The sequence below is a fragment of the Saccopteryx leptura genome, chromosome 5 (assembly GCF_036850995.1).
Source record: "Saccopteryx leptura isolate mSacLep1 chromosome 5, mSacLep1_pri_phased_curated, whole genome shotgun sequence".
Taxonomy (NCBI): Eukaryota; Metazoa; Chordata; class Mammalia; order Chiroptera; family Emballonuridae; genus Saccopteryx; species Saccopteryx leptura.
Window position 1 is genome coordinate 34,794,124 of NC_089507.1, and position 27,669 is coordinate 34,821,792.

The 27,669-nt window shown below is 39.4% G+C and overlaps 1 protein-coding gene across 1 annotated transcript in view; it reads left to right on the top strand.

The window, feature by feature from the left end:
* Positions 1 to 27,669, top strand: part of ATP10D (ATPase phospholipid transporting 10D (putative)) — a 95,441-nt gene that overhangs the window by 16,172 nt on the left and 51,600 nt on the right. Inside the window, exons 2-3 of the mRNA XM_066384752.1 lie at positions 17,197 to 17,523; positions 18,267 to 18,461. Of these exons, the coding sequence (XP_066240849.1) occupies positions 17,234 to 17,523; positions 18,267 to 18,461 (485 nt within the window). The 5' untranslated portion in view covers positions 17,197 to 17,233. The remainder of the gene's footprint in view (positions 1 to 17,196; positions 17,524 to 18,266; positions 18,462 to 27,669) is intronic.

Here is a 27,669-nt window from a genome sequence, read left to right on the forward strand (position 1 = left end):
GATTTTCGCTCTTTTAGTTTATTCTAGTCTTAGATAACAGGGTCTGCTTGTATTGGCTGTCAGATCATTGGTACATAGTCTTGATCTATACACTCAAACAAGATGGTCCGCTCACGTCGGCCTAGCGTGCGGAGGACCCGGGTTCGATTCCCGGCCAGGGCACACAGGAGAGGTGCCCATTTGCCTCTCCACCCCTCCGCCACGCTTTCCTTTCTGTCTCTCTCTTCCCCTCCCGCAGCCAAGGCTCCATTGGAGCAAAGATGGCCCGGGCGCTGGGGATGGCTCTGTGGCCTCTGCCTCAGGCGCTAGAGTGGCTCTGGTCGCAACATGGCGACGCCCAGGATGGGCAGAGCATCGCCCCCTGGTGGGCAGAGCGTCGCCCCCCCCCCCCCCCCCCCCCCCGGTCGGGCGCGTGCGGGAGTCTGTCTGTCTGACTGTCTCTCCCTGTTTCCAGCTTCAGAAAAATGAAAAAAAAAAAAAAAAAAGATGGTCCGCTCAATAACAAGAGTGCTATCTAATTAACTCTTTTATTCTTCATTTCTACTTTACATCTTGAAATAAATTTACTTAGCATAGAGTAGCAGTTCTCAAAGTGTATTCCAAGGACCAGCTTGAGCACGACCTGAAAACTTGTTAGGGATGCTGATTCTTGAGCTCTGCCTCAGACCCACTAAATCAGAAATGTGGAGGTGTGCCCCGTGGTTCAGCACATTCTGACGCACACTGGAATTTGACAGCCGTGAACATAGAGCATCTTGAAGTGACTAAACATAAAAAATGTTTTTCTCTTTTAGACAAGTGAGCTCATATATATATTTCAAGTTGTTTATTGGCTGTAATGACTTCAGAAATTTAAATACTAACTGAGCCCATGAGAATTCATTATCAGGTATTCACCTTTGATAATCTGTCCTGCTAAAAAATTTCCATTAAACATTCATTAAAGGAAACAAGGTTTTGAGTACTGTCTGCTCTCAAGTACATTTGAATACAAGAAGAAACATAGCATCTTTTTGTTTGTTTGTTTTACAGAGAGAGAGAGAGAGAGAGAGAGAGAGAGAGATTGGAACAGACAGGGACAGACAGACAAGAAGGGGGAGAAATGAGAAGCATCAATTATTTTGTTGCAGCACTTCAGTAGTTCCATTGATTGATTTCTCATATATACCTTGACCTGGGGGCTACAGCAGAGCAAGTGACCCCTTTCTCAAGCCAGTGACCTTGGGCTCAAGTCATTGACCCCGTGCTCAAGCCAGATGAGCCCGTGCTCAAGCTGGTGACCTTGGGTTTTTTTTTTTAATTTAATTTAATTTTTTTTAAATTACTTGTAATGGGGCGACATTGATAAATCAGGGTACATATGTTCAGAGAAAACATCTGTAGGTTATTCTGACATTTGATTATGCTACATTCCCATCACCCAAAGTGATTGTCTTCTGTCACCTTCTAACTGGTTTTCTTTGTACCCCTCCCCTCCTCCAACCTCCTCCCTCTTCTCCCCCTCCATAACCACCACACTCTTGTACATGTCTCTGAGTCTCATTTTTATGTCCCACCTATGTATTGAATCATATAGTTCTTAGTTTTTACTGATTTACTTATTTCACTCAGTATAATGTTATCAAGGTCCATCCATGTTGTTGTAAATGATCTGATGTCATCATTTCTTATGGCTGAGTAGTATTTCATAGTATATATGTACCAAAGCTTTTTAATCCACTCTTCCACTGATGGACACTTGGGCTGTTTCCAGATCTTCGCTGTTGTGAACAATGCTGCCATAAACATGGGGGTGCATTTTTTTCTTTTCAAACAGTGCTATGGTGTTCTTGGGGTATATTCCTAAAAGTGGTATAGCTGGGTCAAAAGGCAGTTCAATTTTTAATTTCTTGAGGAATCTCCATACTGTTTTCCACAGTGGCTGCACCAGTCTGCATTCCACCAGCAGTGCAGGAGGGTTCCCTTTTCTCCACATCCTGGCCAGCACTTATTCTGTGTTGTTTTGTTGATGAGCACCATTCTTTCCAGTGTGAGGTGATATCTCATTGTGGTTTTAATTTGCCTTTCTCTAATGATTAGTGATGTTGAGCATTTTCTCATATGCCTATTGGCCATCTGTATGTCCTCTTTGGAGAAGTGTCTATTCATTTCTTTTGCCAATTTTTTTTTTTTTCATTTTTCATTTTTCTGAAGCTGGAAACAGGGAGAGACAGTCAGACAGACTCCCGCATGCGCCCGACCGGGATCCACTCGGCACGCCCACCATGGGGCGACGCTCTGCCCACCGGGGGGCGATGCTCTGCCCATCCCTGGCGTCGCCATGTTCCGACCAGAGCCACTCTAGCGCCTGAGGCAGAGGCCACAGAGCCATCCCCAGCGCCCGGGCCATCTTTGCTCCAACGGAGCCTCAGCTGTGGGAGGGGAAGAGAGAGACAGAGAGGAGAGCGCAGCGGAGGGGTGGAGAAGCAAATGGGCGCTTCTCCTGTGTGCCCTGGCCGGGAATCGAACCCGGGTCCTCCGCACGCTAGGCTGACTCTCTACCGCTGAGCCAACCGGCCAGGGCCTTTTGCCTATTTTTTGATTGGATTGTTTGTCTTCCTGGTGTTGAGTTTTACAAGTTCTCTATAAATTTTGGTTATTAACCCCTTATCAGACATATTGTCAAATATGTTTTCCCATTGTGTGGTTTATCTTTTTATTCTGTTTATTGTCTTTAGCTGTGCAAAAGCTTTTTCGTTTGATATAGTTTCATTTGTTTATCCTGTCTTTTATTTCACTTCCCTGTGGAGATAAATCAACAAATATACTGCTGCGAGAGATGTCAGAGCGCTTACTAGCTATGTTTTCTTCTAAGATGCTTATGGTTTTATGGCTTACATTTAAGTCTTTTATCCATTTTGTGTTTATTTTTGTGATTGGTCTAAGTTGGTGGTCTAGTTTTATTTTTTTGCAGGTAGCTGTCCAATTTTGCGAACACCATTTGTTGAAGAGGCTGTCTTTACTCCATTGTATGCTCTTACCTCCTTTGTCAAATATCAGTTGTCCATAAAGGTGTGGATTTATTTCTGGGTTCTCTGTTCTGTTCCATTGATCTATATACCTGTTCTCATGCCAGTACCAGACTGTTTTGAGTACAATGGCCTTGTAGTATAACTTGACATCCGGAAGTGTGATACTTCCCACTTTATTCTTCCTTTTCAAGATTGCTGAGGCTATTCATGTTCTCTTTTGGTTCCATATAAATTTCTGGAATATGTGTTCTATATCTTTGAAGTATGTCATTGGTATTTTAATTGGTATTGCATTGAATTCATAAATTTCTTTGGATAATATAGACATTTTAATGATGTTTATTATTCCTAACCATGAACACGGTATATGCTTCCACTTGCTTGTATCTTCCCTGATTTCTTTTATCAATGTTTTATAATTTTCCGAGTACAAGTCTTTAATCTCCCTGATTAAATTTATTCCTAGGTACTTTATTTTTTTGGTTGCAATGGTGAAGGGGATTGCTGTCCTTTCTGACAGTTCATTGTTAGTGTATAAAAATGCCTCTGATTTCTGAGTATTAATTTTATATCCTGCCACCTTGCTGAATTCATTTATCAGGTCTAGTAGTTTTTTGACTAAGACTTTAGGGTTTTCTATATACAATATCATATCATCTGCAAATAATGATAGTTTTACTTCTTTTCCAATTTGGATGCCTTTTATTTCTTTTTCTTGTCTGATTGCTGTGGCTAGGACTTCCAGGACTATGTTGAATAAGAGTGTTGAAAGGGGGGCACTTCTGCCTTGTTCCTGATCTTAAGTGGATTGCTTTTAATTTTTGCCCATTGAGTATGATGTTGCCTGTGGGTTTGTCATAGAGAGCCTTTATCATGTTGAGGTATGTTCCTTGTATTCCCACTTTGCTGAGATTTTTGATCATGAATGGATGCTGGTTTTTATCAAATGCTTTGTCTGCATCTATTGAAATTATCGTGTCATTTTTCTCCTTCCTTTTAAGTGATGAATCACATTGATTGATTTGCGAATATGTACCAGCCTTGCCTCCCCAGAATAAATCCCACTTGATCATGGTGTATGATTTTTTAATATATATTGCTGGATCTGGTTTGCTAATATTTTGGTTTTTTTTTTTTTTTTTTTTTTCTTTTCATTTTTCTGAAGCTGGAAACAGGGAGAGACAGTCAGACAGACTCCCGCATGCGCCCGACCGGGATCCACCCGGCACGCCCACCATGGGGCGACGCTCTGCCCACCAGGGGCGATGCTCTGCCCATCCTGGGCATCGCCATGTTGCAACCAGAGCCACTCTAGCGCCTGTGGTAGAGGCCACAGAGCCATCCCCAGCGCCCGGGCCATCTTTGCTCCAATGGAGCCTTGGCTGCAGGAGGGGAAGAGAGAGACAGAGAGGGAAAGCGCGGCGGAGGTGTGGAGAAGCAAATGGGCGCTTCTCCTGTGTGCCCTGGCCGGGAATCGAACCCGGGTCCTCCGCACGCTAGGCCGAATTTTGTTGAGGATTTTAGCATCTAAATTCATCAGGGATATTGGCCTATAATTTTGTTTCTTTGTGTTGTCTTTGCCTGGTTTTGGAATCAGAATTACGCTCACCGCATAAAAGGAGCTTGGAAGTCTTCCTTCCTCTTGAATTTTTTGAAATAGCTTGAGAAGGATAGGAGTTATTTCCTTGAATATTTTGTAGAATTTGCTTGTGAAGCCATCAGGCCCAGGACTTTTCTTTTTTGGGAGTTTTTTGATAACTCTTTTGATCTCATTTGTTGTAATCAGTCTGTTTAGGTTTTCTGATTCATCCAGATTGATTTTTAAAATATTATATGTTTCAAGAAATTTGTCCATTTCATCTAGGTTGTCTAGTTTTTTGGTGTACAGTTCTTCATAGTATTTTCTTACAATATTTTGTATTTCTGTTGTGTCAGTTGTTATTTCTCCACTCTCATATCTAATTTTGTTTATTTGAGTCCTTTCTCTTTTTTTCTTGGTGAGTCTGGTTAAAGGTTCATCGATCTTGTTTACCTTTTCAAAGAACCAGCTCCTGGTTTCATTGATCCTCTGTATTGTTGTTTCTTTAACCTCTATGTCATTTATTTCCGCTCTGATCTTTATTATTTCCTTCCTTCTACTAGCTCTGGGCTTTACTTGCTGTTCTTTTTTCTAGTTCTTTTAGATGCAGGGTCAAGTTGTTTATTTGAGCTTTTTCTAGCTTCTTAAGGTATGCCTGTAATGATATGAACTTCCCTCTAGGACTGCTTTTGCTGTGTCCCATAAATTTTGATTTGATGTATGCTCATTATCATTCATTTCTAAGAATTTTTTTATTTCTTCTTTGATCTCATTGTTAACCCATTCGTTATTTAATAACATGCTATTTAGTTTCCAAGTGTTTGAGTATTTTTCAGTTTTTCTGTTGTGGTTGATTTCTAGTTTCATGCCATTGTGATCAGAGAAAGTGCTCGATATGATTTCAATCTTCTTAAATTTGTTGAGACTGCTTTTGTGCCCTAACATGTGGTCTATCCTAGAGAATGTACCATGAGCACCTGAAAAGAATGTATATTCTGCTGCTTTGGGGTGAAATGTTCTGAAGATATTTATTAAATTGAGTTGATCTAGTGTGTCCTTTAAGTCTGTTGTTTCTTTGTTAATTTTCTTTCTTGAGGATCTATCTAGTGATGTTAGTGGGGTATTGAAATCCCCTACTATTATAGTATTGCTGTTGATCTCGCCCTTTAAATCCATCAAAGTCTGTTTTATATATTTAGGTGCTCCTATATTAGGTGCATAGATATTTATAACGGTTATATCTTTCTGTTGGATTGCTCCCTTTATCATTATGTAATGACCTTCTTTATCTCTTACTATAGCCTTTGTTTTAAAGTCCATTTTGTCTGATAGAAGTAATGCTACCCCAGCTTTTTTTTCATTTCTATTTGCGTGAAATATTTTTTCCATCCTTTTCTCTTCAGTCTATGTGCATCTTTTGTTTTAAGGTGTGTCTCTTGTAGACAGAATATGTATGTGTCCTATTTTCTTATCCATGCAGCTACCCTATGTCTTTTGATCGATCATTTAATCCATTTACATTTAAGGTTATTATTGATATGTAGTTGTTTATTGCCATTTTATTCTTTAAAACTGTATTCCTCTTTTGCTATATTCTTTTCCCCCTTTGATCTGTTTACAACAGGCCTCTTAGCATTTCTTGCAACCTTGGTTTGGTTGTAGTGAATTCCTTGATTTTTTTTTTTTGTCTGGAAAACTTTTTATTTCTCCTTCAATTTTAAATGATAGCCTTACTGGATAAAGTAGGCTTGGTTGTAGGCTCTTGTTCTACATTACTTTGAATATTTCTTGCCATTCCCTTCTGGCCTCAAGTGTTTTTGTTGAGAAGTCAGAAGTCATCCTTATGGGGGCTCCTTTGTAGGTGATAGCCTTTTTTTCTCTAGCAGCTTTTAATTTTTTCTCTCTATCACTTAGGTTTTATTTTAATTATGATGTGTCTTGGTGTAGATTTCCTTGGGTTTCTCTTTAATGAAGTTTTCTGTGCTTCTTGACCTTGTGAGACGTTTTCCTGCTTTAATTTAGGGAAGTTTTCAGCTATGATATGTTTGAACAAAGTCTCTATCCCTTGTTCTTTCTCTTCTTCTTCAGGAACCCCTATGATGCGGATGTTATTTTTCTTCATGTTGTCACAGAGCTCTGTTAGAGTTTCCTCAGACTTTTTGAGTTTCTTTTCTTTTTTCTGCTCTGCTTCTGTGCCTTCATTTATCTTGTCCTCTAATTTGCTAATTCAATTCTCAGCATCATCCATCTTGCTTTTATTTATTTTTTTCATATATTTTTAAAAAATTTTTTTACAGCGACAGAGAGAGAGTCAGATAGAAGGATAGATAGGGACAGACACACAGGAACGGAGAGGGATGAGAAGCATCAATCATCAGTTGATTTGTTGCGACACCGTAGTTGTTCATTGATTGCTTTCTCATATGTGCCATGACCGCGGGCCTTCAGCAGACTGAGTAACCCCCCACTCGAGCCAGTGACCTTGGGTCCATGCTAGTGAGCTTTTTGCTCAAGCCAGATGAGCCCGCGCTCAAGCTGGCAACCCCGGGGTCTCGAACCTGGGTCCTTCCGCATCCCAGTCCGATGCTCTATCCACTGTGCCACCACCTGGTCAGGCCATCCATCCTGCTTTTAATTCCTTCCATTGTGTTCTTTATTTCTGATATTGTATTTGTCATTTCTGACTGATTCTTTTTCATTATTTCAATATCTTTTTTATATTTGCTATCTCTTTATGTAGGTGTTCATAATGACCATCTATTGTTGCTCTAAGATCTTTGAGCATCCTAACAATCGTTATTTTAAACTCTGTATGTGGTAATTTGGTTATATCTGACTCATTCAGGTCCTTTTCTGGGGTTTTCTCTTGATTAATTTGTGTTGCATTTATCTGCCTTCCTATTTTGTCTTTGTAAAAGAAGGTTTTGGCCATTGGAGTCCACTGGGTGTGGCTTCTGTGTTCCCTAGGTGTGGTCTGTCTGCAGGCCTGCCACCCCCTCTGCTGCTGCTGACTAGGGCGTTAGGGTATGGGTGTTGCCGGTGCCTGCTCACTGGGTCTGTTGTTGTGGTTTCTGCCTCTCCTTCATGGGAGTGGCTGTGATCATGTGCTCAGGTGTATATGCCTCGGTGGCCTTGGCCTTTGCGCTGCTCCCGCGAGGGGGGTTGTGCCCAGCGCCAGTCTGCAAGCCTTGCCCTGGAGGGCAGGGGTGAGCACCTTTGCTCAGCTACGGGTCTCTGCCTGATTCTAGGCTTTCGCCCTGCTCCTGCGGAAGAAGCCGGCTCGCGAGATGGCTGTAAGCCTTGGCTCCAAGGGCCTGGCGGGGCTACATGCCTTCGCTCCCTCGCAGGACTCTGCCTGTTCTGGGCTTTCGCTCCACCCCAGCTGGAGGAGCCGGCTCCTGCGTCAGGCCGCAAGCCTCAGTTCCTGCCGGCTGGGTGAGGGTTAGTTCCTGCGCCCTTTCTCAAGGGCGGGTCTCCGCCCCTTCCCGGGCTCCTGCCCTTCCCCCGCAGGCTGGATTGCAGGCGGTCCGCAGCTGGGCTTGACCACTTTCCTGCGTCCCCTCCACCCCAGGCTTGCAAGACTGAGCTCATCCCTGGGCCTCAGTTGTGGCCATCCAGCTTCCGCCCTTGCCAAGGGAACCACACTTCCCTGTCCCTCCGCCCACCCTCAGTCGAGCCCTCAGCCTTGTGGGTGGGCGTGCTGCAGTTCAGACCCTAACCCTCACTACTGTAGTCCCGAAAGCTCCCTCCTCCGGAACAACTTTGCTCTAAGTACCGTGTGAGAGCTTGTTTGGCTGGTGTCCTGCTTCCCTTTGCTGGTATTGCTGTTTCCAGGGGAAATATTCACTTCAGATTTGGGGAGTGACCCAGCCCAGGGGTTAAAGTGGCTGTCCCTCAAAGTGTTTCTCCCTGTGCCTCCTAGAGACCTTGGGGTTTTGAAACTCACAGTGTTATTAAAGAATTATAGTTTTTAATATCTTCTAGAAAAATATAACTAGAAATAATCTAGTTTGAATGATTATATTTGATTACTTTAAATTTTCTATATAACTATAAGTGTATAGTTGAAAAGGCATGACTTTGGAGTCAAATACTGCCTGCCTTGAGTTTTAGAACCTCTTTGACCTTTTGTTTCTCTCTCTAACTTGGAAGTGAAACTTCATACCAAGTTGTGAAGAAATGACGTGTGAAATGTATTTTGTAAACAGTAATTATTATATGTGTTATAAGTAATTATTTTCTAAGCATTATTTAGTTTGTAGTTATTTCTGATCTTAATTGATCTTATGCCTAAAGTTGATAGTTTATAGATCTTAAAACTTTAATTACAGGTTTTTTCCAGCTTCTGTGAGTGAATGGGATATTGAATCATGTAGCATCACGCACATCTAGTGCTTATGGCAGCATTAGACTGTTTCATAGGAATTAATTATCACTTCTTCCTTTAAAAATTTGAAAATTATTTTTTAAAAACTTTAAGTCAATACATTTCATTGTAAAAAAGAAAAGTTTCTCTATTTCTTTTTTATTCCCATTTTGAAATACTCAATAAATTTTAGCAATTCATGTTCATATTGCCCAGTTATATTTAATTTGTTAAATTTTATTTTTTTCCATCAATATTTATCAATGAAATTGGTTTATAATTTTCTTGTGGCAGTTATAAAGAAATTTACACATACATATTTTTAGTACATTTAGGTTTTTCGGTGATGGTGATAAATGATTACTTGCAATGAAACTTTTTTTTCTACTATATGGTTGCCTTTCTGTGAACTAGTATTGCAAGCTGGGTGTATGTAGCATTTGGTTTGTACTCTTTCATATCCAGTCCCTCTCTCCCAGTGTTAACATGTTTATTAAGAATCTTGATCCTTAGGATCTGTGATCATATTAATTAGTTTTTAAATTCTATGTAAGGTCCTGGCCAGTTGGCTCAGTGATAGAGCAGTGGCTCAGTGTGTGGAAGTCTCGGGTTTGATTCCCGGCCAGGGCACACAGGAGAAGTGCTATCTGCTTCTCCACCCTTCCCCCTCTCCCTTCTTTCTATCTCGCTCTTCCTCTCCTGCAGCCAAGGCTCCAATGGAGCAAAAGTTTGCCAGGGTGATGAGGATGACTCCATGGCCTCCACCTCAGGCACTAGAATAGCTCCGGTTGCAATGGAGCAACGCCCCAGACGGGCAGAGCATCAGCCCCTGGTGAGCATGCTGGGTGGATCCTGGTCAGGCACATGTTGAAGTCTGTCTCTGCCTCCCTGCTTCTCACTTCAGAAATTTTTTTTTTTTACATAAAATGGTCATCTCATTTAATTAAAGCAAGGTGTCCTGAGTCAGGTGTCATTTGACACTTCATTTCCAGGTATGTTGGGCCTCAGGTTGCCATGCTCAGCCAAGGAACATGCAGGCCTTTTCATAGAATTGATCTTTCTTCAGTCTAACCCTCTCCCAACTGAGCTACTTCGGCATTAGAATTGATCTTTAATGGTATTTTTCCATCACTACCCAGCAGGAAGTATGTTGTAATCTAAATTTTCACATAGTAGTGGTAGTCTCTTAAACTAAAAATGAAGTTAAGAATCGACAGTTTAATAAAAACCTGGGAAAACTATAATTTGTTTTCTTTTACAATGAAATGCTAAATCTTTTCAACTTTAAGGACAGCAGCTCACTCAGGAGTAGAGTACCAAGACCTAAAAATTGTTTCTGGTTCTAAGTTATGATGATTGAACTTTAAGCACTTGATTCTTTGTGTTTTTTAAAGAAGATTTGTTAACTCTCAAAGCAGGGTTCCAATCAATGGCATAATATTAGGTCAAATAAAGAATCTTAGGATTATATAGATGGTCTTAAAAATATCCTAAAAATGTTTCGCACTAAGTTGTTCCCTAGAGCTTTTGTTACTGCGTGACTGTACTCACCCCTGGGAACAGCTGAGAAAGCATATTGCTATCCTTAGTCAGTTGCCTGGCAGACTCTTGAGTTAGAGGCAGTGTGGAAACAAAAACTCCACTTCTTCTTTCATGACTCAGCTTGGCTTTCCTTCCATTAAAAGCAGGAACAAAAGATCTCAGTTTGACAAAACACAGGTACAGTCATGCCCCATTATCTGCAGAAGATATGTTCCAAGACCCCCAATGGATGGTTGAAGCCAAAGATAGTATTGAATCCTATATATTACGTTATTGATCATCTAACTTTGGCCAAGCATTAGACTCTGTAGAGTCTGGAAAAGAATGCGAGAAGTTCCCTGACTTTGAAGAATGAAGCCACCAGAAGCCCACTGTCGCAAGTGCAGTGACTGAGCCATGCTCGGGCTTGTAATGGGGGGCAAAACAGGGAATACCTTACTGTGTCTCCTGTGTGAATCCTTCTCCATCTCTCTGACTTCAAGGTCAAGCCAAAACGGTCTAGAGCAGCGGTTCTCAACCTGTGGGTCGCGACCCCGAACAACCAAAACCATCGGGGTCGCGACCCACAGGTTGAGAACCGCTGGTCTAGAGGATGAATAGGACCTGGTGGGTGATGTGGTTGACCACCTTCAGAAAGAGAGGGCAGCATTTCCAAAGGTGTATGGTATAGGCTGTGCTTTGCAATGTCCCTGACATGTCATCTGGGTGCTAATTAAATCCATGTTCATGGGCTCCAATCTAGCTCCTGAATCAGAATCTCTAGGAGAGAGGCATAGAAGACTGCTATTAATAGGGGCCCCAGGGCATTCTTGTCAAGGAAGCTTGGGAAGAACCAGGCTAAGTGAAGTACCGTTTGTTCATGAACATAATTGGAATGAATTTTAATAAAATGATTGAGGATGAGACCAGGTGGTACGAAAGTCATTTTATGTCATGCCTGTCTTTTGCAATTGTTTGGGTTTTTTGCTGGTTACTTCTCAGGTATTACCAGATACAATGACCTGAGTATTTTCTTAGACTTGGACAACTTTATTTAATTTGAAAGCAATCTATTTAAACTTTGGACGTCAGACCAATTTACTGGGTTTCCAATTTTGACTTATTTATGACCTGAGAAATAGCCAAAGAGGGAAGTGGGAATTAGAATGAACATTGTTTATCTACAGTGTGCCAATGACTTTTAATGGTATCTTATTTTATTGATTTGCCAACTGAGACCCAGAGGTTAATTACATAGGTCACATAACTAACGAGTAATGCAACTGATATTTAACTCTTGGTGTACAGAGCAGGAAGAATTTGATTTTTTAGAATGGTAAACAGAGTGCTCATTTAACTCAATGAAAATAGGTAAACTAAAAAATGTAGTATCAGGGTCAGGGGTTATAGTGAAAAAGCTTCTGACATTTGTTACCATGTGAAAAATTACCCAATATTCTGTTGCATTTTGTTGTTCTCATTGTTCTTTTAAAAAATAATTTTTAATATTTTATGTTTAATTTTGGTCCATTTTCAAATGTTCTGTGTTAAAAGAAAATAAAGCAATGTTTTTGGTAATACCGTGATGCAGAATAAAACATTAGATAGAATTTTGCTAAAGGGCCACTAGTTTGTGGCCTTTAGATGAAATAATCTCTAAAGTATAAGATTTAAATTATTATGATTCTTGATGAGGTATGATTTACTCTGATATGCTTTCCTTTCATCTCTTAAAAAAAAATTTCCTGAACATTTATGTGAAATACGGTTAATAATAGAACCTTCTTTAACCCTTTGAATAGTGAGGTTTTTGTTAACCTTTTGAGTGAGGATGTACATGAATGTTTGTACTTCTCAAAGGGTTAATAAGTACTACTATATTTTTAACTGGCTGTGCTGGGTAGTGGCCTTACCCTGAGCTTTTTTGTCCAAGTCTTTCCACCGTAAATGGAATTGAGAGCGAATGTTTCCTTTCAATTTATTATGGAGCCACATGCAATGAGTGTCTTTCAGAAGTATGAATACCAACGTATTAGTGGATCTTGAAACCAGTTCAGTACATCTTGACCCATATTAAAATGAGAGAGAGAGACTGAGAATTACAGTAGATAAGAAAATGTATGCATTGCAAGTAATAAAAGTAAAAACTGTTTTGTAGCCTTTCTTTTTTCAACTATGTATATATGTCTGTGTTCCAGGTTTTCACCATAGACTATCACAGAATGTATTTCCCACTGGCCTGGCAGTTACCAAATTTTGAAAGCACTGAGCTAGAGTGAATGAGGACATCCTCGGTCATGCCTGCTCAATATAAAATGGTTTCAATTCTAAGCTGGAAATTTGAAAAGATTTTTTTCACATTAATTACCTCCACTCCTGGTCTTTTATCTTCTGTTCCTTGAAAACACTAACAACTTTTCTCTCTTGTGTCGGTCAGTCCCTGAATCCAATCATGATTTATTTGGAAAAAAGAGGCAGAGCTGAAGGGAGGGAGAGTCATTACAAGACGTCATGCCACCCAGCATTGGAGAGGAGGACGGAGACTCAGTGTCTCAGGGGGGTTCTGAGGGGGGGGTGCCAAGGGGGGCAATGTGTGAGGAAATGGAGCACCTACTGTAAATTTAAGGATTTTGAAAAGGTGCCCAGGAAGGCAGAACTAGGAAAACTATGGCAATATTACGTCTTCCAGTCGTAGATTTGCCTCTTCGGAACTGAGTGAATGTGGAAAAAATAATGTTGAGTATGTATATGGATTGAAAGCTGATTTTTTTTTTGTAAGCTAGTAAAGAGTATTTTTTTTGCTACCATGAGGTTATTAGTTAAATATACCACAAATTACGAGAAGTTAACCTCCCCCATGTCTCATATTTGTTTAATTGTTTCTAAGTTTGCGTTCTCAATAAATTGTATTCTGAAATTTAAAAATCTGAGTAGACTCTAGATTTTTGTGGCATGAGATTGTGGACACTAGAGGGATACACTCCAGTCTTTACTAAGAATTTACAGAAAGTCTTCATTTAATGTGGAAGATAGTTCTGTGACTTTAAACAAAAGGATGTGTAACAAAACCAATTCACCATAAGCTTATTGACATAAACAAGAGTTTCTATGGCATCTCATCAATGTTATAACAAAATGGTATTGAACTAAATGTTATTGGAGGACCTGCTGTAATTACAAGTGAAACTTATTTTTTAAAGTTTCTAGAAATTATATAAAACTGTACTGATTTTAACCTTCTAAAAAATTTTGAGGTTTGTCATATGGTCACCTAATGTGCATGAGGTACAATGCATTAAAAACACTTAGTATTTACATGAAGTATTTTACATCACCTATTGATTCACTGATAAAGCACACGGTAGTGCTAAGGGAGATTTATGGATATGTTATGAATTACTTTCATAACTCAAGCTGTCATCATTAGTTACAGGTCTTGTCCAAAACATCCACTGACACATTTGGTTCATACCAAAAGGTCTTTGATCCTTGCAAGTATTTTTATGTATTAATCCTATAAACCAAAGTTAAAATAAATGTTATGAGCTATTTGAACCCAAGGATGCTTTCTGAGTGTGGACATTTTGACTGGACCAAATATAAAAGACCATGGATCTGCCTGACCAGGCAGTGGCGCAGTGGATAGAGCGTCGGACTGGGATGTGGAGGACCCAGGTTCGAGACCCCGAGATCGCCAGCTTGAGCAAAGGCTCATCTGGTCTGAGCAGAAAAAGCTCACCAGCTTGGACCCAAGATCGCTGGCTTGAGCAAGGGGTTACTCAGTCTACTGAAGGCCCGCGGTCAAGGCACATATGAGAAAGCAATCAATGAACAACTAAGGTGTCGCAACGAAAAACTAATGATTGATGCTTCTCATCTCTCTCCATTCCTGTCTGTCTGTCCCTATCTATCCCTCTCTCTGACTCTGTAAAAAAACAACAAAAAACCAAAAAACAAAACCATGTGACCTGGACCAAATGTTTCTAAGGGTGTTTTGGGTAGGGCCACATGTCCAATAATCTGTGTTAAGACACTAATTTAAACTAAAGTGAAAAACCAGGCTTTTCAGATCACTTCAGAGGAAGACTTTTTAAAAATTATGTTGATAAGATACTAAGAATTATTTTGACCAGTTAATGTCTAATGATTTAGCTCTTGGAACAAATATCTTAGAGAGCAAACTGTAAAGGACAGACTTAGGGATAGAACTTTTTTTTTCTTGTTTTTATTGTTACTATAAAACTGGTAAGGCCTGACCTGTGGTGGCGCAGTGGATAAAGCGTCGACCTGGAAATGCTGAGGTCGCTGGTTCGAAACCCTGGGCTTGCCTGGTCAAGGCACATATGGGAGTTGATGCTTCCAGCTCCTCCCCCCTGTCTATCTCTCCTCTCTCTCTCTCTCTCCCTCTCTCTCCTCTCTAAAATGAATAAATAAAAAAAAAAAATTAAAACTGGTAAGACTAACTTTACAGATATTTTCTCTCACTAATAATAGAGGCTATAGAGGCTTGCGGGACCAATATCCAAATACATTTGGATGCTATAACATTTTTCCATTTAAAAGTAACTTTTTGCTCTTATTTTTTTTATTATATTCCTCTATATAATTTTTAAAGATCTGAAGGACTTTTACAAAATTGTTATTTGTGACTCAATTTATTTCCTGTGAATGTGGTGATGCAGTGATGCTATCTGACTAATCTCTTGGATTGCTTAAAGCCAGTGTAGAGTAAACAAGTGTGTTAGCAAGAATGGATTAGTAGAAACATTGATTCACTAACAGTGCCAGAATAATTAGGCTAAATCTTCTAATGCTGCCAGGTAATGATTTATGATTTCAGATCCATGAAATCTGGATACAACTTTCCTGTCCTTACAGGGAAACTATTATTTTTTGCTTAATATAAAACTTAAAAGAATCAGTAGACATTTTATAAACTTACAATGAAACTTAGGAAGGAAGCACACTTTAAATAATTTGCCCAAACTATTGTACTTCAGTGCTTTGTATACAATCTTGCACCTGGGGTTGCATTAATATATAAATATTTACATGCCAATGACCTAGCCAAGACCCTGAGCTCCTGGAAAAGGGAATATAGGTCTTAATCATCTCTGTATTTCTAGCATAGAGTAGTTTATAACACATAACCTAAATTTTCTCCAGATGAAAATGTGGGCCACCTGAGTCACATTCGTCTGGGGAGTTCTGCTAACAGTTCAGATTATCAGGACACACCACAGATTTACTAAATGGTATTTCCAGCGGTGAGCACCAATTGGAGATGATCAGTACATGCAACAGCAGTGATAAAACAAGGATAGAACCCACAGCCTCTAGACCCTGCCCTCCACACACTTGCTGACATGCTTGTTAGCTACTGGATGAACTTTCACTGGGCCTCTGGATGAACTTTCACTGGGCCTCGACTACTAATAATAGAAACTATATAGTGTTGTAGCTAGACGGCTACTCTGGATGTGAAGATAAATGAGGCACATGAAGAGTTAAAAGTACAAGTTGTTAAGTTAGATTTGGTTTGAATCAGCGTTACTTGCTTACTAACCATATGAATTTCAGCAGGTTGCTTTACTTCTCTGGAGGCCTGTTTCCTCTTTTGTAAAATAGAAATAATAGCTGTGTTATCAGATGGATGTTAGTATTTAGTAAGATAATGCATATAAAGTGCTTTGCAAAGTGCTTAGAATATAGTGTACTATTAAATAAATGTTAGCTTTCCCCCATCTAATTAATGAGCTTACATTCCTGGCATGGCTGAATTTCTTGGAAAATAAGGAAAACTTGGAAATCAGGGAGAGATTATCTAAGAGTTAGATTGTACTTTATAACAAAGCACCCCAAAATGTGGTGCTGTAACTTTTATTGACTCGCAGTGTGATGGGTTGGCAGTTTGGACTGGGCTCTGTTGAGACAGTTCATCTCTGTTCTAAATTGTGTCATCTGGGCACACTGCCACATAGAGGTCAGCTCGAGTCAGTGGCCTCGGGAGCGTAGCAACAGGAGCCGAGGTGGTGAGTGGGTCGTGTGTATGTGTCCTCTCATAGACTAGCCTGGGCTCAGGCACGAGGTAGTGGCCACAGGGTTCCCAAGAGCAGGGGGAGTCCCACGAGCAAGCACATTTCAAGTCTCTGCTCATGTCTTGTTGACTAGTGTTTCATTAGCCAAAGCAAGTGCAGAGTCCGTGGGTAGAGAGACTCCCCCCTTGACGGGTGAAAGGGTGTGCACACAGGGAAGGAAAGAATTTGTGGCCGTCTTCGTGATCTTCATAGAAAGGGTTTTAATGACTGTATCAGGCTCTGTGCTGGGTGACTTACATGGTATTTATTTAATCCTCACAATTTCTGACATGTGTGGCATTCCCATTCTAAAGAGGAGAACACTGAGCGCAGATAAATTGTATCTGGCCCAAATTATTTGCTGCAAGTTATGGAACGACATTTCAGATGCTGTCTCTTGTTCCTTAGTTGATCAGAACATCAGCCCCTGAGGTAAAAGGAGTATCCCTTATTTAATAAAAACTTTTGGTTAAAACGAAGTTCCAAATACCAGTTTTTCATTTCCATTTGTGTGTTGAACCATTGGGTCATATATTTATTTGGTATAGAAAAAATTTTTTAATTTTACTATCTTTACTGTTGTTTAAGACTTTTCAAAAGTTTATGAGAGCCATTTTATTGGGTTTGTGTTTGTTCTGCCAGGTCACCTGCACAGCCTGGATCTTAGTGCATTTTGGACATGACTGAGCCTCTTGAATGGGCAAGGTACCACTGGCAGCGGCTGGTGGGCGGTGCCAGCCGGGAAGATGTTGAGAGGCGCTACAACTATTCCTCGCTGCTGGCCTGCGGGGGCAAGTCCTCTCCGTCTCCCAGGCTGGCAGGAAAGCACCGGGTCGTTGTTCCCCACCTCCAGCCCTTCAAGGAAGAGTATGAAAAGTTCTCTGGGACCTACGTGAATAACCGAATACGAACAACCAAGTACACGCTTCTGAACTTTGTGCCAAGAAACTTATTTGAACAATTTCACAGGTACTCTTAGTTTCTGAGAAATATCTTAGATTGTCTTTTTGTCATTCTGGATGATAAGTAAGGTTTTTCATTTTCGTGACGTTGTATGTTGCTGAAGGCTAAGACTTGCGACATGATCTTTGACGATTCTGGTAGGGTAGGTTGGGCAATGACAACCACTCACGTTCACGTAGCACTTTACAATTGGTAAGGTGCTCACTCGTGACCAGGGAGGATATTGTTATCCTCATATCATGCATTAGGAAACTAGGTGTGACCCTGTGGTTTAGCCAGGGTCATGCCAGTGGAACAGGGTAGCAGAGCAGGGGCTAGAGCCTTGAGTCTTCTCACTCTTGGCTTTTGTGTCCTTTCCATTAAACCATGCCACACTTATAATTTTTAAATTTTTCTTAATAATATGGAGAAATAGAACTCTGAAGCAAATGCAAATGTAAGATATTCTTAAGTGAAACGACAACAATATGTAATTTAATATACATTCATTGAATCTCTCCTGTGAACTTAGGCGCTCAAGGAAAATGCTCCTTCCCTATGGGCTTTGTCATTTAGCAAGGGAAGCGAGATGTAGATACAGTGGAAAGACGGAGTGGATGAGATGAGTGTAATAAAATGCGGCCAAGTAGGATGGTAGGATCTAAAACAACTTGTAGAAACTTGCAGTAAAACACCGGGGGGTATTTTTGCTTCCTTTGCCTCACTGTTTATGTGATTTGTTAACACTGGCTGGTGTGTGTGTTTTGCAGAGCTGCCAATTTATATTTCCTGTTTCTAGTCGTCCTGAACTGGGTGCCTCTGGTAGAAGCCTTCCAAAAGGAAATTACAATGCTGCCTCTAGTGGTGGTCCTCACGATTATCGCAATTAAAGATGGCTTGGAAGATTACCGAAAATACAAAATCGACAAACAGATCAATAACTTAATAACTAAAGTTTACAGTAGGTAAGTGTAACAGGGGCTGTCCTGGGGAAGACTCATGTATCATTTAGAAACATGTAGCATGTTACCTTTTATCCCCCTTAGGTGTGACCAGGACCTTTTTTGTGGTGCTGCTGCTGGTGGTGGTGGTATTTTCAACTGGTATTTACTAAAGACCTCCAGTGAATTTAATTCATGTGTCATAGCAAAAACAAAAGTATATGAAACATTGTCAACCCAGGAGTCAAAAGCTTCTGTAACTATCAATAATAAGGGAGACTGAAAGAATTGAACTTCAAAATATAAGAAGGAAAGCTAGCAGATTGGTTATTTATTTATTTATTTATTCATTTTAGAGAGGAGAGGGAGAGACAGAGAGAGGAGAGACAGAGAGAGAGAGAAGTGGGGGAGGAGCTGGAAGCATCAACTCCCATATGGGCCTTGACCAGGCAAGTCCAGGGTTTCGAACCGTCGACCTCAGCATTTCCATGTCAACGCTTTATCCACTGCGCCACCACAGGTCAGGCCGCTAGCAGATTGTTTTTAATCCTAGGTGTGACAGTTTGGAATTAGAAGAGGATGGGGTACAAAAATATGGATGGCTAAGAAAAACAAGGTAGAGTATGAGAAAAAGATGACAGGAACTACCTGTGGAGAAAAGGGATTCTGAAAAATGAAGAAGAATGTTCTTTGGGGGGCACAAAAGTAGAGGCCAGTAAAACCTTCGCACTGAGGCAACAACAGAGGGTGTTCACAAGAGCAGGTCTTTTCAGAAGAATATTTGCTGTGTTGGAGACTTGTATTTCCAGTATTTATGAAATAGAAGGCCTTTGTAGCCAAGAATAAAGACCATTAAGATGAGTTTTGAACTTTGCTATATGTTATATGACTACATCTACAAATTATATTCGACCTACAATGCTGGTGTCCAGAAACAAGTGATTATGACATTGTGATATATTCTTTCAAGTCCTGTGCAGGCTGTGTGTCTGTTTTACCAAATTGAGATAATCATACATTATTGTTTTCTCATTCTTTTTGCCTAATATAATGCTGTAAACATTTCTCACATCTTTATCCTTCAAGACAGTATATTACTAGCTGCATTATCTCTCACATGACTTTAATTTATTGAAATTATTTTCCGTAGCTGCATAATTTTGAGAATTATCCTTCAGTGAGTATTATACAAAAGTTTTGAAGATCTATGATTATATTTTACCATTATAATTAAAAGTGGAGTTACTAGAGCGAAGAGGAAGAATACATTTAAGTCCTTAGCTGAGAGGCTTTTATGCAAATGCATTACAAAGTTTATAATGTTAATTTTCTGGAGTTCCCTTTCATGAGAATTTAATCTCTTTGTTTAAGAAGTCATCATTTGAACAACTTCGTGAACAGATTTCTGTATCAAATATGTTAACTGCTTTACAAACAAGCTTTTGGTGTCACTTTTTCACATTTCAAGGCTGGGAAGGTTTCTGGAGTATTTTGGCAGTAGTGAAATTTTAACTTGGCCCGAGGAGAGTAATCCAGAAAAGGAGCAATAACGAGCAATACAAGTTAAAGAGGGAATACTAGGCCTACTGTGGAGGGACTTCACCACAAGGTGAGGTTTGGACACTGTATTAGGCAGGGTTCTCCAGAGAAACAGGACCACTAGGAATGAGATTTATTATGAGGAGTTGGCTCTCGTGATTACGGGGGCTGAGAAGTCCTACCATCTGCAAGCTGGAGTCCCAGGAAGGCTGGCAGTGTGGCTGGGTGGAAATCCTGAGAGCCTGCTTGCCCAGGTCCGAAGTCCAGTGTCCCAACTCAGCAGTCAGTCAGGCAAAGAGTAAATCCAGTCTTCCTCTACCTGTTTGTTCTGTTCAGGTTTTCAGGAGACTGGATGGTGCTCACCCATAGCGGGTACGGCCATCTGCTTTACTGAGCTCACCAGGCAAATGCAGTTCCTTCCAGGAACACTGACAGACACATGCAGAAATCATGTTTAACCGGATAGCTGAACACCCCATGGCCCAGGGACATTGATGCATAAAATTAACCATCATAAGATATTTTCCTTTAGTGGTAGAGAATCCACCTTCTGAGCAGAGAAGTAATGTGGTAAAGGTGGTGCTTTAGGAATAGTGGTCTCCTGAGTCATGGGAATAGCCTCTGCTCATAGATCTGTCTCTATTAATCAATCCAGGACATTTCTGGGAGTACATGCAACATACAGGGAGGTGGTCAGAGAAGGGACTACTGGGAAGAACCCAACGGAATCTGGTGAACTTTTGTGATTTTTGATTTTTCAAAGATAAAAGTACCACCAGTAGAAATAGGGAACATTAAATTCAGCTCAGGTAGAATGAATTAGAAGTGATAGCAAGACAAGCATCCGAGGGGAAATGGCCAGTGGGCGAGTAAGAACACTACAGAAGCTCTGAAGGAGATAAAGGCTACAGAGAGAAACTTCAAAGTCATCAGTCCCTTTTGAGATGATTTTGAAGTTAGGAGTTTTGACTTAAATCCCCAAGGGAGAAAAGGTAAAAAGCAGAAAAACAGCCTTGAACCCAAAGGCTCCCTTGGACTGATGCTGTCCCTCTATCTTCTGAGATCCCACAGCATTTGGTACATACACTTCTTAGGTTGACATTAGCGCTCTTATATAGATTCTAAATCCATAAGATAGTAATTCTAAATTTCCCAGACTAGAGATTCTATTCTATTCTAGTTACCGTCAGAGTCAAGATATCTAGGTTCAAGTCTAGTTTTATAATAAACAGAACTATGTTCATGTCCAATCTTACCAGAAGAATGAACAGATTATATAGAAAAATGAAAGTAACAGTAAGAGCTCATGGTTTTCATTTTAAAGTCATAGAGCGTTTTGTTCAACAGTGCTGTGAATCATGTGATGACATTGAAGGCCTTATCATATTCCAGCGATAAAGAGGTGAAATGTGATACAGTCTCACCCTCAAAGAATCGCTGTAGGAAGTAGTATTTTGCAATGATTATACGATGAACAAAATCTGGATTTCGCTCAATTTTAAGATTACCCAGCTAATGCCAACTTTAGCAAATTGAAAGAATGCTTCTTATATGTGTTTCAAGTACATTACTATATATAAATACTGATTGCTTAATGGTAATTTAGAGTTAATTATAATGTGTGTGTGTTTGTTTTTCTAGATTGTTCTAAAAAATTCTCATCCTAATTCTCTCACTTAGTAGCTGTGTAGCCTTGGGCAAATTATAATACATAAGCTAGGTAAACGACAGTTCCCGGCATTATGAGTACAACCTGATAAAATAGTAGGCACTGTGCCTTGTCTTTCCTAATGACTAAAAAAAGCTTAGCCAGTATAATGATTACTGGAAGTTAATACTACTTGCTAGCTAATGTTTGTCACATTATCAGGTTATTTCACTGATATTGGAGGAATCTTTGGAACACTGTATGATTTTATAAATCTGGAAATTGCTTAATGGGAGTCCTGGTGTAATTTTTTTTCTCAGCTTTTTTTAGACGTAGTCCACATCTATTTTAGATGATTTGGGCATAAACTTAAGTGATGAGATTTTAGATGATTTGGTCATAAACTTAAGTGATGAGATGCAAAATTCTATTCAGTTGTTTAGGTCTATTTCAAGATACCATCATAAAATCGGGTAACTGAGTCTTTTTATCTATATTCTATGTAATTTGCTTTTGTTTGATATTGTAGAAGAAATAAGGCTTGCCTTTCTCCCCAAAAGTATTCTTGGAAAATATTAAATAAGTTTATAAAGAAACTAAGGTAGGCTATGAGACCATGCCTTGTTGATTCAAATACACTAACAAATTCTTGAGAAATGCAAAGACATCACTTTATAAAACAAATTATTCCTGAGCAAAATTAAGGTGAACATATGAGGTCATTAAATTTTGCAGGCTTTTGGAAGAGGCATATTAGCATTTCTGTGCAGATAATTTGGTTCTTATTGGTAATATGTAGTCTTTCACAAGGTGCTTAATTTTCTTAGGGAAAGTACCATTGGGAAATAACAAACACTAGTATAAAAATCAAACACTTAAACTCTATTATACTCCAATTAAGTTACAATGAACTATGATAGAATACCTGACTTTCTTAATATTGCCTTTAAAATAGCAGCTCTTTGTAAGGTTTTAAGTTTGTTTCAAGGATAATAGAAATATGTTGAAAATAAAAATATTAATCATCAACAAATTTGCCCACTGTGCTGTAGGTGCTGAGAGATTTCGAGGTTTAAATAAAACATAACTAATGCCAGCCCTCCAGGAACTTACATTGTTTTCTGATCTTTGAAAATCACTGTGTTGATATTAAGAGTTTAATAATATTAGCTAAAATGAACAGTTTAGGATTATCTCATAAATTCATAAAATTTCAGGATTTCTGAAATGAGACTACGGTAAGTATCTGTGGTCTTCTAAGTTAATTAACCTTATGAGTGACATTTTCCAAATCAATGGTCTTGAAATTCACTTTGTAATTCATAATTAAACCAGTTTTTTTTTTTAACTTGGTGGTCTTCAGTAAGTGACTATAGCTGGTAATAAGTCTACTTCTTGAGAGGTGGGCTCTGAAGCTACCTGCCTTGTTTCAACTCTCAAGACCACTTAGTAGCTCTGTGACCTTGAGCAAGTTACTTAACCTGATGAAGCCAGTTTTTTATATTTGTGAAAGCCACAGTGTGTTCATTGTACCAACTGTATAACATTGATACAATCATTAAATGAATTGATGAATATAAAGCAATTGATAAATCTTGGTGGTGGTTGTGTCTAAGGATTAGTCATTATTTGTTTATTATAAATCATTTTTTAGTGTTTTATTGGAAAAATATTTAGAAACATTGACAAGAAAATTGTATTCATAATTCCACTCTTCCTTTAAATTTGTTAAAGTAAGAAGTAGAAGTCCACATTCTCCTTCATTCATTCTCACCTTTTCCTCCTTCCTCCCAACTTCTGCCTCCATGGAATCACTGTTGATAGTGCAGTGTGTTCTTCCCAACTTTTCCCAATGCAGATGTAGCAGAGCTGTTTGACTGTGTACTCTTAAAGAAGCAATGGGTTTAGAAATTTGCCTGAAGGAGGAATTGTGAGAGCTATGTCCTGACCTGTGAGAGTAATACAGCAACACAACAACCAATTAGATGCAAGAAATCCTAGTGGTACATTTAGACTGTGAGAGAAGAGGAAAGTCCTCTTACTAGTTTTTTTGTTTGTTTGTTTTGGGGGTTTTTGTGTGTGGCAGAGACAGAGTCAGAGAGAGGGACAGATAGGGACAGACAGATAGGAAGGGAGAGAGATGAGAAACATCAATTCTTTGTTGTGGTTTCTTAGTTGTTCATTAATTGATTTCTCATATGTGCCTTGACCACGGGGCTACAGAAGACTGAGTAACTCCTTGCTCAAGCCAGCGACCTTGGGCTGAAGCTGATGAGCCTTGCTCAAACCAGATGAGCCCACTCTCCAGCTGGAGACCTTGGGGTCTCGAACCTAGGTCCTCGGCATCCCAGTCCGACACTCTAGCCACTGCGCCACCACCTGGTCAGGCTCCTCTTACTAGTTTTAATTCTATATCAGGGAAGGAAATTCAGCCGCATTTTTAGTCTACCATACTGATAAATTTTCAAAGCTAGTTAAATGTGGCAGCAAGCATTGTCACTTAGCTTGTAGTTGCTCTCATATATCATGTCTCATGCTCCACTACTTTGTGCCTCCACTCCCAGCCTGTGTACTCTGATATGCTGTCCTCCCTTTCGTCACCTGACTCACTCGTGATCATTTTTCAAGACCCACTTGCTCCAGGGCTAAATGTTGCAACTGTTTGCTCTCATAGTAACCTGTACATACTTTTTCTTAAGAAATTACTGTTTGTGTCTCTTTTTTCAAATTTTGTCCATAACATCTGTAGAATGTTGACCATATCTTAAGATTGGTGTATGTTTATTAACCTTAACTAGCCAGCTATTGGGAAATTAGCTATTTTTTAAAAACCCCTGGTATGTGCACCAAATGGGGAAAATTACACTTGTAAAATTGGCTCCATTAGAATTTTGTTCCAGTGTAGACTGAATAAATGTGTCCTTCAGAAGAATCCTACTTATGTTTGAAAGAGAAATTAAATCTTTAACCCCTAATGTTCAAGCTTGTCTTCTCTCCCTACCTTTACAAATTGTCAGCTTGTTTCCTCATAGCTTTCTTTACAAAGAAAAGCCGAGGCCATTAAACATGCATTGTGTAATCAAATTCCTTCTTACATCATCCACATCTTCACCTACTTTCTTCTGACCTTACATGATGAAAGGTAACTCCCTTATTGTAATTATAATCCTTCCATCTGTGTATTTAATCCCACCCCTTGTTGTTTCCCACAGCCTCACCAGCATTTCCCATTCTATCCTCTGTCTCTACATTGCCTTTTCTGTATGCTCCTTCCCTGCATCCTGTGTGCCTGCACAATTCTCTCAACCTCTGTCCTTAGACTTCCCTTCCTTTGCAGTCACTACTTTCATTCTTTATTCTGATTCTTATAGCTAAACTTAATGAAATGTTCTATTTCTTTAACTTCCAATCTTTATTGGATTCACTGGAGGTCTCACTTTTTTATACTCTCCATCAACAGTTTCATGCTTCTCATCTTTCTCCATGATTGGCAGATAGCCTAATAACCAAATACCATTGACATGACTCCTTTGTGGAGTCATGTCCACAAAGTTTGTGGAACAAACTTCTTTTTGTTTGTTCGTTTATTTATTTATATTTTTCTGAAGTTGGAAACAGGGAGGCAGACAGACTCCCGCATGCGCCCCACTGGGATCCATCTGGCACGCCCACCAGGGGGCATCGCTCTGTTGCGACCAGAGCCACTCTAGCACCTGAGGCAGAGGCCATGGAGCCATCCTCAGTGCCTGGGCCAATTTTTGCTCCAATGGAGCCTCGGCTGCAGGAGGGGAAGAGAGAGACAGAGAGGAAGGAGAGGGGGAGGGGTGGAGAAGCAGATGGGCGCCTCTCCTGTGTGCCCTGGCCGGGAATCGAACCTGGGACTCCTGCATGCCAGGCTGACGCTCTACCACTGAGCCAACCGGCCAGGGCCCCTGTGGCTTTTTTTTTTTAATTTTTATTTATTTAGTTATTTTGCTATGATTATTTTCTTTTTGAAATTTTCTTTCCCCCTGGCTTCTCTGACATCTCTTTCTCTTGGGTCTTCTTTCACTTCTCTTAACGTCTCTTTCCTGAAGGAATCTCATATCCTCACCTGGGGTCAGCTGCCCCTTTATACCGAGGACTTCCAGGTTTATGTATCTACTCATTAGCTTCAGATGAGAATCTTCAAATTGCTGTACATCTTTAGTTGCATATCCCATTTCCAATAAAAACTTTCCAAACTGAATTTATTATCTTCCCCATGATGCAATCAGTTGTTTCTAAAAGCTGAGACATGGGAAAAGGACAGTTTATCATTCCATCTTACAAGTTAGAAACCATAGCGTCATCCTTGGTAACTCTTTGCCTGTAGTTAAGTTAAAAACCTTGGTTTTCTCTGGTACCTCTATATGCATGTTTTGATTTTATTTCCTGCTATCTATTCCTGTTGCTGCTGCCTTCATTCTGACCACTATCATCCCTCCCCTGAATTATTTTAATAACTTTCTATTGGTTTCATAGCCATTCCTGTTCCTAACCAGCCTGACCTGAACAGTCCACCCATGACTCTGGTGCAAGAGTTATCATATAGAAGTAGTATCACATTCTTCTTCTTGTGAACATTTAGTGGCTCCTCATTTTATATGGAATAAAATTTTTAATCTGAGGTATGGCATGTAGGACTGAACCTTCAAAATATGACCTCTGCCTACTTGTTTCGATGTTCTCCCTGTTACTTCCCTCCACTGAAGAATGAACTGGTGTGCACAAGCATTGGGGAAAAGTATGATAGAAAAAGTAAAGCATTGATTTGCCTTTCTCTATGAACTAATAAACTCTAGAGAATGAAGGATTTCCTTTTTTGGATTCAACCTTGTGCATTAGGTATTTTGGGAGAATATGTTCTAAAAATGTACTTCTTAGTCCCTTAAGCAAAATTTCTTGAAATATTTTATATGATTATGTATAGCAGAAGTTATACAAGTAGTGGCCTAAGGTGACATTTCTATTTAATCTGATGTGTTTATTTTTAAAATAGGTTGTATAACTTAGAATGTAACTATTTTCCAGGCTTCTCTGACAATGAATTTAAATATTTAGCTCATTAGTATAATAAAATATAAACCTTTACTTTTAAAATAAGTGTATTTTTTTGACAAATACCAGTTCTTCATAGATATGTGGGAAGCAATGAGGGATTAAGACAGACTATCCTAACTTTTGTTGGCAGCTTTGTATGTGAAATGCTGCTTATCTGTCTAGCTGATATGATGTTCTTTTATTACACAAATGTACTCCTTCTATGCTAAGGAGAATGCTTTGTGGTGTATAATTCATGTTGTCAGCATAAGAAGGCATGAGAAGTTTGGCAAAAACATTAACATAAAGCAGAGTATTTAAAGCAAGTCAAGCTCAAACAACGCACCTTTCCTTTAGAATAATTTAAATATCATATATAAGATGGGTAAACTACTTTTTGAAAAGGGATAAAATTTGCTATTTTCTTTTGTAGGAATTAGTTGCAAGAGACTCAGGACTGTTTTAACCAATATTTTTATTAAATGATGATTAGAGGTGTTAATATGGTGGTATAATGACTTTTTAAATGTTGTATCTGGGTATTTATTTCATTTCTTTTCTTGCTTCCTTTAATTTTCCATCCTGTCTGCCACACAGGAAGTTCTCTCAGAGCAAGTGTTGTGTCTTTTGTTCTTCCGGATCCTTGACCCCTGACCACCGGGTAGATGCAGGAATTGCTTCACATATAAATAAACCTAGCAAATAGTAATTTTAATTTTATTCCAGATTTATACTTAAACAGCATAGTGGTTGAAAATCTCATGGGGAAAAAAAAAGATGTGGAAAATAAGTTTTAACAACTAGTATGTAAATTTTCAGGTAAAGAAAGTTGTGTAATTTAGATTTTACAATTCGCTGGCTTTCCTTTCAGCATTCAATGGATTAAAACTCACCCTAATGCATTAAAAATGCTTTAAATTATACAGTGATACTGAAAAAAGAAAACTCTACTGTATAAGTGTTTGGCTTGATAATCTCTTTAAA